This window comes from Bombina bombina, chromosome 6, assembly GCF_027579735.1.
Source record: "Bombina bombina isolate aBomBom1 chromosome 6, aBomBom1.pri, whole genome shotgun sequence".
NCBI classification, from domain to species: Eukaryota; Metazoa; Chordata; class Amphibia; order Anura; family Bombinatoridae; genus Bombina; species Bombina bombina.
In genome coordinates, this window is record NC_069504.1 from 833,591,649 (window position 1) to 833,604,522 (window position 12,874).

The following is a 12,874-nucleotide window of genomic DNA, read 5'->3' on the forward strand; positions in this document are numbered from 1 at the left end:
GTCGCAGCAGTAATTTGAGCTCGGCAGTTGCGGTCACATGACCAGCTTTACTTCATAACGTTTCTGAGGGAAAAGTTGTTTTTCTCCATTTCTGGGTGATCCGGTTTTAATTGGTAGCGGTAAGGCACCTCAATAATTGAGGTGTGGGGTTGTCTGAGGGGTATTTTAGAAGTTTATTTGATGTTTATTAAATGTTTTTTCTTAACTTTTCTCACTTAATTTTAGCTGGGGATCGATCCTAATTTGGGATATTTTTTCCTTAGCTTATTTTAATTGAATATTAAAATCTTTGAAACTTATCTGTACAAGTTTATTTAATATTTCACAACATGTCTGATATGGAGCAAGATCCTGCTCTCATGAAGTCATGCTTATTATGTTTAGATGCACAAATTGCAGCTGCTATGCAATTTTGTTCTTCATATGTCAAGAAAACCTTGCAAAATAAAGGTAAAATTTTTTAGCCTAATGTCTCTCTGGATGATGCTGTTAAAATAATACCTCAGCTTTCTCCTACTACATCCCAAGCCTCAATGGCGTCATATGCAGTGTCCTGCGGTTCCTCTATAACTCCAAGTGGAGTTTATTTAAAAGCAGAAATTGCTGCCCAGCTATCTTCAGCTGTATCTGCGGCATTAGCTGCCATTCCCAGATTACAGGGAAAACGCAAGAGGAAATCTAGAAATTCAGAAAGTAAGGTGCCTGTCCTCAGTTCTGCTTCCCAAGTTGCCCTTTCTCATGAGTCTACTGAGGAAGATACATTGGGACTTTCTGAGGGTGAAATCTCAGATTCGGACAGTATAATTCCTTCTGACTGAGGTGGTATCCTTCAGATTTAAGCTTGAACACCTTTGTGTATTGTTAAAGGAGGTTTTAGCTACTTTAGATGACTCTGATACCCCTGTCGTTGCCACTCCTAAGACATCTAGTAAACTTAATAGTTTCTTTGATGAACCTTCCACTTCAGAGGTTTTTCCTGTGCCGTACCGTGCTAGGGAGATTATCTCACAGGAATGGGAGGAACCAGGGATGTCTTTTTCCCCGTCTTGCTTTTTTAAGAAAATGTTTCCTGTCAAGGACTCCATTAAAGACCCTTGGTATACTGTAACCAAAGTTGAAGGGGCCATTTCTACTCTGGCTAAGAGAACCACTATTCCTATTGAGGATAGCTGCTCTTTTAAGGATCCAATGGAGAAAAAGCTGGAGTCTTATTTGAAAAAGATTTATGTCCATCAAGGTCTCCAATGGCAACCTGTGGTATGTATTGCCACTGTGACTAGAGCGGCATCTTGTCTGATTCTCTTCAAGTAAAGTCTTCTTTGGATGAAATTCAGGATAGGATTAAAGCTCTTAAGTTGGCCTATTCCTTTATTGCAGATGCCATTTTACAGGTTGTTAGGCTAGGAGCTAAAACTTCTAGTTTCACTGTCCTAGCCCGCAGGGCGTTATGGTTGAAATCCTGGTCTGCGGACGTTTCCTCTAAATTGGATCCATGCTTTTATAATTTGGTTAACCTTGTAAGATTTTAATATTATGTATTAAATTTGCTGCTCAATTAAGAAGATTATAACCTTGTAAGATTTTAAGTGATATGTATTAATATTGCTACACTTTTAAAGAATCTCTACACTTAGTATTCCACCGATTGTATCCTAGCCTGCGTCAGGTCAGGCGCTCTGGTTACATACTTATTCAACGTTTCCTCTAAAGTCAAGTTTCTGGCGATTCCTTACAAGAACAAAACCTTGTTTGGACCTGCTTTGGCAGAAATTATATCTGATATTACAGGTGGAAAAGTTCCAGTGAAGGAACAGGGTCTCGGGTTCTACTCCAACCTATTTGTGGTTCCCAAAAAAGAGGGAATTTTCCGTCCCATTCTAGACTTGAAGTGTCAAAACAAGTTTCTCAAAGTTCCATCCTTCAAGATGGACACTATACACTCCAGTCTTCCTTTAGTACAAGAGGGTCAGTTCATGACAACCATAGACCTAAAGGATGCGTATCTTCATGTTCCTATTCACAGGGACCATTACAGATTACTGAGATTTACCTTTCTGGACAAACATTTCCAGTTCGTAGCCCTTCCATTTGGTCTAGCCACGGCTCCCAGAATTTTTTCAAAGGTTCTGGGGGCTCTTTTGGCAGTGATCCATTCTCGTGGAATTGCTTTGGCACCCTACCTGCATGACATATTGGTTCAGGCACCATCTTTTCAACAAGCAAAATCTCACACAGATCGTAATCACGGATGGAATGTGAATCTGGTAAAAAAACTCCCTTTCCCCTGCTACTAGAGTAGTGTTCTTAGGGACCATAATAGATTCTCTATTGATGAAGATTTTTCTGACAGAGGTCAGGAAAAACAAGATCATTTCCTCTTGACTCTCTCTTTAGGCTACTGCTCATCTTTCAATGGCTCAATGTATGGAGGTAATCGGTCTGATGGTGGCTTCCATGGACATCATTCCTGTTGCTCGATTCCATTTGAGATCTCTCCGGTTGTGCATGCTCAGACAATGGAATGGTGACCATGCGGATCTATCTCAGAGAATAGAGTTAGATCAGTCATCAAGGAATTCTCTCCTGTGATGGATTTCTCAGGAACATCTCAGGGCACATGCTTTCGGAGACCTCCCTGGGGGATCGTGACCACAGATGCCAGCCTGCTTGGCTGGGGAGCAGTCTGGAACTCATTAAAAGCTCAGGGCCTTTGGACTCGGGGGGAGTCTGCTCTTCCCATCAACATCTTGGAGCTGAGGGCAATTTGCAATGCTCTATTGGCTTGGCCTCAGCCCAGTTTATCAGGTTCCAGTCAGACAACATAACCTCTGTGGCTAACATCAATCACCAGGGAGAAACTCTGAGTTCCTTAGCCGTGAAGGAGGTTACTCAGATTCTTCAGTGGGCAGAGACCCACTATTGCTGTCTATCTGCCATCCACATTCCAGGAGTAGACAACTGGGGAGTGGATTTTCTGAGCAGACAGACTTTTCATTCCGGGTAGTGGGAACTCCATCCGGAGGTGTTTTCCAGCTTAGGCCTCAAATGGGGGGTGCCAGAGTTAGATCTGATGGCGTCCCGTCAGAACGCCAAACTTCCAAGGTACGGTCAAGGTCAAGAGATCCGCAGGCCATTATGATAGATGCTCTGGTTCCTTGGGTTTTTAGGTTGGCATACCTCTTTCCTCCGTTTGCTCTTCTTCCATGAGTCATTGCTCGTATCAAACAGGAGAGGGCGTTGGTGATTCTAATAGCTCTGCGTGGCCTCGCAGGATCTGGTTTGCAGACCTAGTGGAGATGTCATCTCTCCCACTTTGGAGACTACCTCTGAGGAAGGACCTCCTGATTCAGGGTCCCTTCCTTCATAAAAATCTAATTTCTCTGAAACTGGCTGCTTGGAGATTGAATGCTTAATTCTGTCTAAGCGTGGTTTTTCTGAGTCGGTCATTGAGACCATGATTCAGGCTCGCAAGCCTGTTACTAGAAAGATTTACTATAAGATATGGCGTAAATATCTTTATTGGTTTGAATCCAAGGGCTACTGTTGGAGTAGAATTAGAATTCCTAGAATTTTATCTTTTCTTCAGGAAGGCCTGGAGAAGGGATTGTCAGTCAGTACCCTGAAGGGTCAGATTTCTGCTTCATCAGTTTTACTACATAAATGTTTGGCAGATGTGCCAGATGTGCAATCTTTTTGTCAGGCCTTGGTCAAATTCAGGCCTGTCTTTAAGTCTGTTGCTCCTCCTTGGAACCTTAAATTTGTTCTTAAAGTTTTACAGCTGGCTCCGTTTGAGCCGTTGCATTCCACAGACATTAAGTTGTTATCTTGGAAGGTTTTGTTTCTTGTTGCTATCTCTTCTGCTTGAAAAGAGTCTCTGAACTCTCAGCTCTGAAGTGTGATTCCCCTTATCTTATTTTTCATGTCGATAATGCGGTTCTTCGTACTAAGTTAGGTTTCCTTCCTAAGGTTGTTTCTAATAGAAATATCAATCAGAAAATTGTTGTTCCCTCTCTGTGTCCTAATCCTTCTCCATTCAAAGAACGTTTGTTATACAATTTGGATGTTTTACGTGCTCTTAAAATCTACTTACAGGCGACTAAGGATTTTTGCCAGTCCTCTGCCCTCTTTGTATGTTTCTCTGGGAAACATAAAGGTCAGAAAGCTACTGCTACTACTCTTTCTTTTTGGTTACAAAGTATAATTCATTTGGCTTATGAGACTGCTGGACAGCAGCCTCCTGAGAGAATTACGGATCATTCAACAAGAGCTGTTTCCTCTTCTTGGGCTTTCAAAAATGAGGCTTCTGTGGAACAAATTTGCAAGGCTGCAACTTGGTCTTCTCTACATACTTTTTCCAAATTATACAAATTTGATACTTTTGCCTCAGCTGAGGCTTCTTTTGGGAGAAAGGTTCTTCAAGTGTTGGTGCCTTCTATTTAGGACTGCCTGTCTTGTCCCTCCCTATTTATCCGTGTCCTCTAGTTTGGGTATTGGTTCCCAACAGTAATTACTCAAGCCGTGGACTCACCATATCTTAGGAAAGAAAAACAAAATGTATGCTTACCTGATAAATGTATTTATTTCCGGATATGGTGAGTCCATGGCCCCACCCTTTATTTTAAGACAGCTTTTCTTGTGTTACTCCTTTTTCTCTATTTCCCTTCGGTCGAATGACTGGTGGTTGTGGGTAAGGGAGTGATACTTAGCAGTTTAACTGTGGTGCTCTTTGCCTCCTCCTGCTGGTCAGGAGTGATATTCCCAACAGTAATTACTCAAGCCGTGGACTCACCATATCCGGAAATAAATAAATTTATCAGGTAAGCATAAATTTTGTGTATATATATATATATATATATATATATATATATATATATATATATATATATATAATACTCAGAGAGGATCCCACACTCACTATTAACATGCAACCTCCGGGGTGCACTTTAAATATATAATATAGAAAATAAAGCAAGAAAGGCACTCTCCGTATTCATCACCAAAACTTTTACTTAGGTGAACGTTTTCGGTGTTGCCACCGTCCTCAGACCTTACACAACAACAAGTGAAAAAACAATTTATGTGCATTACCTGGTGTTGATCCTGCTAGTGCGTGTGGCGTCTCCTCTGCGCAACTGCGCATGCGCAAGAGACTTTACAGAGGCCCTAGAGGATCAAAAAGTTAACAAGTGCAAAAAATTATTTAATTAAAAACAGTATAGTAACATAACCTTCCCCAGCATGCAATGTCATATTGGAAATGGCCATGTATTGCATATGTACCACATAAACATGAACTATGGTGTATATTGGTATTTGATGTCGACCGCATTATATTTACTGCATTATATTCACATAGTTTTACTTTATTGTTATGCGGTGCGTATCTTTGTGTCAATGTGTTTACCGCTGCTACAGCAGAGATCAATGCTAAACATGGACCCCACAGGATCGGACACCTAACCATTCCCACCGGTCCAGATTTATATCCTAGAGTTAGCACATATATATCATACACATCGTTCTAGTGAGGTCCCACTCAATCGGATAAATAGTTTATGTATGGTCGCCTAGCAACCAAAATGTTCCATAATGAAAAAAATAGGGGACCTATCCGGAACCAACAAACTAATGGATACTGCATCCATAGAACTAAAATATACCATAGCAGTAACATCCCTGCTTCTATTCACTTGGTATTACCATGACCCGTGTAGGGTTGCTAGGCAACCAAGTATAACAACATAAAGCGTAAACCACTATGAATAAAACATTATGCATACCATAGCAGATCCCACGTTTTGAGGCTTCCTGATCCACAACGATCAGCGATATACTTTAGCCTGTCTTGAGCTGCTAGCGAGAAATCCTCTCCTCGACATTGAACCAACCTATACAATTATATACAAATATACACAAATATATACAGAACCGATCTATGAGTATCTAGTAACATTAATATTCCTGCTCCTATTCACTTGGTATTGCAACTACCCGTATAGGGTTGCTAAGTAGCCAGGGACAACAACATAAGATATTGTACATGCCGTAGTGATCCCCTCATAGTGGGGCACCCTGATCAACGGAGATCCACATCCTGCCTCAGCCTGTCTTTTGATGTTGATGAGAAATCTAATCCTCCCATTAAACCAACCTATACCAATATGTACAAATGCATACAAATATAATACAGATGTATATAACAACAATCCATGAACCCAAATAATCAGATTGCTATAACTGAAATCTGAACTAGTGCCAATGATAGATATAAACAAATGGCTTAAAAGTCAGTGACTCACAAGAACAAACCGACCTCAACATCACACATAAATGTCATGCATTCTAATATATATTTTAGTGTAAACCATAATTGGTAATATTATGTCCAGTATGCCACAAATAGATAATCCTTATGTATGTACCTAGTACCTCCAAAAATCAGATAGTAAACATACTCAATCAATTGGACAACCATTATAGGAAACATTGCATATCCAAATTGACATTCAATCCCTTAGGAACCAACGTGTCCAATGTGAAGATCCATCTACTTTCTCTCTGCAGTAGCAGCCTACCCCTATCACCTCCTCTGGAGAGGGGCGGAATGTGATCTATAATGATGAACCTTAAGTCAGTGTTTTTGTGTTGTGCCTGAAGGAAGTGTCTGGCAACCGGCTGATCTGATTTGCCGCTGCTGAGGGCTGCCCTGATCGCTGACCTGTGATTGGCCATCCTAGTGCAGGCATCATCCTGTGTCTTACCGACATAGAATTTGCCACAGGGGCAATGTATCATGTACACAATATAGTTTGTAGTGCATGTGACCCTATGTCTAATAGCAAATCTTTTATTTGTCCAAGGATGTGTGAAAAATTTGCTCTGGGTCATCCCACTGCATGTGGTGCATCCACTGCATCTGAAGCACCCATTTTTGGTGGTGTCTAACCATGTTTTGGACCTGTAGCTTAATCTGTTATCAGGTCGCATCAAATGATCTCTCAAGGAGGCCGCCCTCCTATAGCCAGCAATCGGGAAGTCCATAGAGTCACAAGAAAGTCTCTTATCAGTAGAGACAATGTCCCAATGATCACGCAGTATTTTCGGCAGGACAACTTTATCTGGAGTAAATGTAGTAGTTAATATCATCCGTTCATTCTGTGGTGTTTCAGGTACCGGTTTTTTTAAAGCCTCCATCTGTGTTATCCTGGTAGCCTCAGTATAAGCTGACGTCAATTGCTGGTTCTTGTATCCGCGTTGTTCAAACTTGTTTCTCATCTCATCAAGCTGTGTCTGCTTGTTAACCTGTTCACTGTTGTTTCTGGTCACCCGCATGAACTGTGACCTGGGCAAGGCCTTTTTTAAAAATGGAACATTTTGGTTGCTAGGCGACCATACGTAAACTATTTATCCGATTGAGTGGGACCTCACTAGAACGATGTGTGTGATATATATGTGCTAACTCTAGGATATAAATCTGGACCGGTGGGAATGGTTAGGTGACCGATCCTGTGGGGTCCATGTTTAGCATTGATCTCTGCTGTAGCAGTGGTAAACACATTGACACAAAGATACGCACCGCATAACAATAAAGTAAAACAATGTGAATATAATGCAGTAAATATAATGCGGTTGACATCAAATACCAATATACACCATAGTTCATGTTTATGTGGTACATATGCAATACTTGGCCATTTCCAATATGACATTGCATGCTGGGGAAGGTTATGTTACTATACTGTTTTTAATTAAATAATTTTTTGCACTTGTTAACTTTTTGATCCTCTAGGGCCTCTGTAAAGTCTCTTGCGCATGCGCAGTTGTGCAGAGGAGACGCCACACGCACTAGCAGGATCAACACCAGGTAATGCACATAAATTGTTTTTTCACTTGTTGTTGTGTAAGGTCTGAGGACGGTGGCAACACCGAAAACGTTCACCTAAGTAAAAGCTTTGGTGATGAATACGGAGAGTGCCTTTCTTGCTTTATTTTATATATATATATATATATATATATATATATATATATATATATATATATATATATATATATATATATATATATATATATATAAAGGGAATAGTGAATTTTTAATTTACTTATTTAAATCCAACTTTATTTGAGATATCATAAAGAAAAGATTACATTGTTTGATACATTCTATCTCCATCACTTTTGCGTACATTGAGAAAGTACAGATTCATAAACTTTGAATTATAAACGATATGCAATACAAAAGAAAAAACAAATAACATGACACAAATTTTGATAGAAATCCTACGTGTCCTATTTGCCTTATTCTCACAATTAGCTATTAGCAAATTTAAAAGGAAAACTTGTTAGTCTAAGATAATAGATTCAAATGTTCAGCATGAGTATTATTAATATTCTTTAGGTATGTGTCCCACATAAGTTGCATCTATCAATGCCATGTAATATTTTAAATCTCAAGTGAATTTATTTTACAGGGAGACACAAGTGATTCCTATGGCTCTTCTGTCTTAGATGCACAATTATCACCACTCAAAAACACTGATATCTTCATTAAAGACCATGGAGACTCATGGGAAACTATTCCCAGAAAACGAACTCAAACAATTCCAATTACACTTTCTTACAAACAGGGAGAAAGCAATGGCACCTCATGCAAAGGGGATATATTCAACAGTGAGTTCTTTTCACCGACCACTGGACGTGAGGGCTGCAATTTGTTTACCACTCCGGGGCATAAAAGGACATTGTCAGAAGAATATGGGTCCAACCGTAAATCAGCTTATGATAATGTTCCTTTTTCCCAAGGTGAAAGTTTAAATTGCTCATGCCCTTGTCCAGTTGATGTGGAGTCCAGGAGTAGTAAAGAAGAGAAGTTCGGGCGGCAAAACTCAAATAACCTGAAACACAATATTCCTAACTCAGAGACTATAAGTAAAGACTGCACCAGTCATGGTCTATCTTCTAACCTGGCTGACCTGTATAAAGAAATGGAAGTTCAAAATAAAGAGCTTGAGGAACGGATACAAAGGTAAATAATAGGTACATAATCTACAGCTGACAAATGAAAGGTTTATTATTTATGAAAAATGCCAGAGCCATGAGATTGTCAACATTTAGAGAACCAAACATGCAGACTATATAAATGATTAAATATTAGTGTAATGCTTCTCTTTAAAGGGACTTGAAACACCAAGTTTTTTTTTTCGTGATTCAGATGGAGCATACAATTAAATTTAAAAATAAATCAATCAATTTACGTCAATTTTCAACAGTTTTAAAAGAATAGCATTAAATGGCAGTAGTCACTGTTTGCTGCCATGTAGTCCTCCAGACAGCACGCTATCTACCAAGGTATAGTCTTCAAAAAAGAATTTGAGAATTTGGTAATATAAGTAAATTGGAGACTTTATTAAAAAAAAAAAAACGGTATGCTCTATCTGAATCATCATGGGACAGACATCTTTTGTAATAACACAGTTTTTAAATATAGGATAGACTATCATTTTTATAAGAAATTACAGTTACAGATTAAAATAAAAGTAAAAAAAAATAAAAAAATGTTTTGCTTTATATTTTATGGTCCAGCTCTTTTAATTGGTGATAAGGTCATGCTATTAGGGCCTTGTTTAAATGACCACTAAACACAGTATATTAGCATAATCAATAAATGCATAATAAAGAGACAAAGCACATGCACTCAGTTTGAATTTTAAATGAGTAGTAGATTGTTTTCTGACAAATGTCAAAGCTAGTTACATTTTCCTTCCTAATGCATCATGTGACAGCCATCAGCCAATTACAAAATGCATATAGGTATATAGTGTGAATCTTGCACATGCTCAGTAGAAGCTGGTGCTTTAGAAATTGTGCATATACAAAGATTGTGCACATTTAGAAAATGGAAGTGAATTAGAAAGTCGTTTAAATTTGTGTGCTCTATTTTAATCATGAAATTTTAATTTTGACTTGACTGTCCCCTTTAAGAAAACGTTGTTGCTGCACATGAAAACCAGAAGGGTATTTTATTGCTTATTTATAAAGTATTAGTTCAAAACTGTTTTCAAATACATTTATGATTGGAATACCCCTTCACACACCCACGCTAAGCCAATTTTGAGCTTTTTTTTTGCTGCTTACATTTAAACACTATTGTAAGTAATATTTCATTAAGTGATCTACACAAATATATTGTTTTTTTCAGCAGGCCCAGCAGATTCTGAAATATCTTTATTATATTTATATTCTTTTGCATGGTTTTTATATTCTATTTATTATGCTTTTAGTAAATTACATTAAAAATAGCCAGGTGACCATTGTAGCTACTGTGATCCCCTTACTAAATTGTTGCCAAAAGCTGTATCCAAATTTAAAAGAGGAGCCCATACTGGGTTTTGGGGGTTGTAATAAAAAAAACTAGAGGGGCCCCTTTTTGCTAGAATAGAAATAAAAGCACATAGTTTCTCCTAGGTGATCACTGTCACCACAGCTATTCACACAAAATGTAATTTGAAAAAAAAAAATGAACTTTAAACACTAAAATAAACATTATTGGGGGTCTAATAACATTGTTTTTATTATTATGTATCCCTAAAGATCTCCTCCCCTGTAAAACCCCATGTTTTTACTTTTTAAACTTTTTTTTATTATATTTTGGGACGCTTGGTGCTTTTCAAGAAAACAATTCTTTCAGATCAGATCCTCTGTAGCTGCTAAGGGAGCTAAGATTGAAGGGTATGAATAACTTCCCCCATCCAGCTCCCTTGCAGCTATTGTGACTCCACCCCCTTGTGACATTATAACATATTTGTGGCAATGTCGCCAGCACTCCCATTGAAGCCTTGGCAGTGCCGCCCACTTGGCCACAAACGATAGAAGGTCATGGTCTTCATGAACACACTGAGGCCCATTTATCAAGCTCCGTATGGAGCTTGTGGGCCCGTGTTTCCAGCGAGTCTTCAGACTCGCCAGAAACAGCAGTTATGATGCAGCGGTCTAAAGACCGCTGCTCCATAACCCTGTCTGCCTGTTCTGAGCAGGTGGACAGGAATCCCCAAAATTCAACCCGATCGAGTACGATCGGGTTGATTGACACCTCCCTGCTGGCGGCCCATTGGCCGCGAGTCTGCAGAGGGCGGCATTGCATCAGCAGCTCTTGTGAGCTGCTGGTGCAATGCTGAATATGGAGATCGTATTGCTCTCCACATTCAGCTAGGTCTTGCGGACCTGATCCGCACTGTCGGATCAGGTCCGCAAGAGCGTTGTTAAATAGGCCTCACTGGCTGCAATGTGCATGACGACACGTCGTCATCAGTACCAAAAGCAGTTAAGATATAAATTTCGATTTTATACTGTACTTCAAGACAAATAATAATTGAATATAAAACACTTAGACGTCTTTTGTTTACCATTTTATAGCCTAGAGAAAGATAACTTTGACGTGTGGAAAAAGGTGGTGAAGTTAAATGAAGAACTGGAAAAAGAACGAAACACACGAGCTGCACTGGAAATAAAACTACGGAACATAGAAAGGTCACGGGATGATGCAGAAAAAAGGAACAAGCGCTTAGAGGAAGAGATTCAGGGATTTGTAAAAGCGATGAGCAAAGCAGGCACTAAGTCAGAGTAGATGTTCAGCAGTGTAAAGTCCTTTCTTGGACTTTGGAATGTTAATAAATTAATATATTTTGAACAGATGCTTTCGAAAGAGACTTTGTATACTTACTTTATGTTCATTTAAAAATAGCAAAAAGGACTACAGTTCACTCGGATACGCTTCTTCCACAATAATAGAGTTTTGTTTTGTTTTTTACTCAAAAGAAACCGTATTTTAATAACAGTCTGTAAACCATACATTAAATTACATTGCCTGCTATTGTTTCAATTTTAATATTCAAAAATGTCTTATTTACTGTTATAAAATCTATTATAGTAGCCTTTCATATGTTCAGAAACAAATATTAGGACTCGTGATCGTGAAAAGTTTAAACTTTTATTTTCTTTAAAGTTTAGAAGAAGGAAAAGTAAATTACAAAAGTGTTTGCATATACATAAAAGTTTTCTATAACTATGTCAAGTCACTTCTAGTAGACTATTTCTATAAATCAATGGCATTTATCCAATTTAAAGGGCATTAGCTTCTATTAATTGTGACATTCCAATTGCATAAACTCAAGTGATGAAATGAGAAGTATATATTACAAATGAGTGACACCAAGGAAAGCTTTAGTATACATTGACATCTTTATCATTTGCAATGCTGTTGAAATTACAAATGTATATATAATCTTGGTATCTAAACCTGAGTCAGGAAAATGCATGCATAAAAGCCAAAGATAGACAAATAAAGGGCTAGATTACAAGTGGAGTGCTATTTTGCGCATTAACTTCATTAAATGGAGGCTTTTTGCGTGCGTTGGGTTGAATTAGCAAGAGTGCGTCAACCCGACACACGCAAAAATGTGAACTTCGAATATTGCGAGAACATTAAAGGACCACTGAACCCAAATTTTTTCTTTCATGATTCAGATAGAGCATGCAATTTTAAGCAACTTTCTAATTTACTCCTATTTAAATTTTTCTTCGTTCTCTTGCTATCTTTATTTGAAAAAGAAGGCATCTAAGCTTTGTTTTTTTTGGTTCAGACTCTGGACAGCACTTTTTTATTGGTGGATGAATTTATCCACCAATCAGCAAGAACAACCCAGGTTGTTCACCAAAAATGGGCCGGCATCTAAACGTACATTCTTGCATTTCAAATAAAGATACCAAGAGAATGAAGAAAATTTGATAATAGGAGTAAATTAGAAAGTTGCTTAAAATTTCATGCTCTATCCGAGTCACAAAAGAAAAAATTTGGGTTCAGTGTCCCTTTAACGTATTC

The 12,874-nt window shown here is 38.5% G+C and overlaps 1 protein-coding gene across 4 annotated transcripts in view; it reads left to right on the forward strand.

The window, feature by feature from the left end:
* ARHGAP25 (Rho GTPase activating protein 25) overlaps nucleotides 1–11,881 on the forward strand; it is a 372,857-nt gene extending 360,976 nt beyond the window's left edge. For all 4 annotated transcript variants that reach the window (XM_053718200.1, XM_053718203.1, XM_053718201.1 and 1 more), the window contains 2 exons: nucleotides 8,469–9,022; nucleotides 11,410–11,881. In XM_053718200.1, coding sequence (XP_053574175.1) covers nucleotides 8,469–9,022; nucleotides 11,410–11,620 — 765 coding nt within the window. In that variant the 3' untranslated portion in view covers nucleotides 11,621–11,881. The remainder of the gene's footprint in view (nucleotides 1–8,468; nucleotides 9,023–11,409) is intronic.
* Nucleotides 11,882–12,874: the final 993 nt, after the last annotated feature.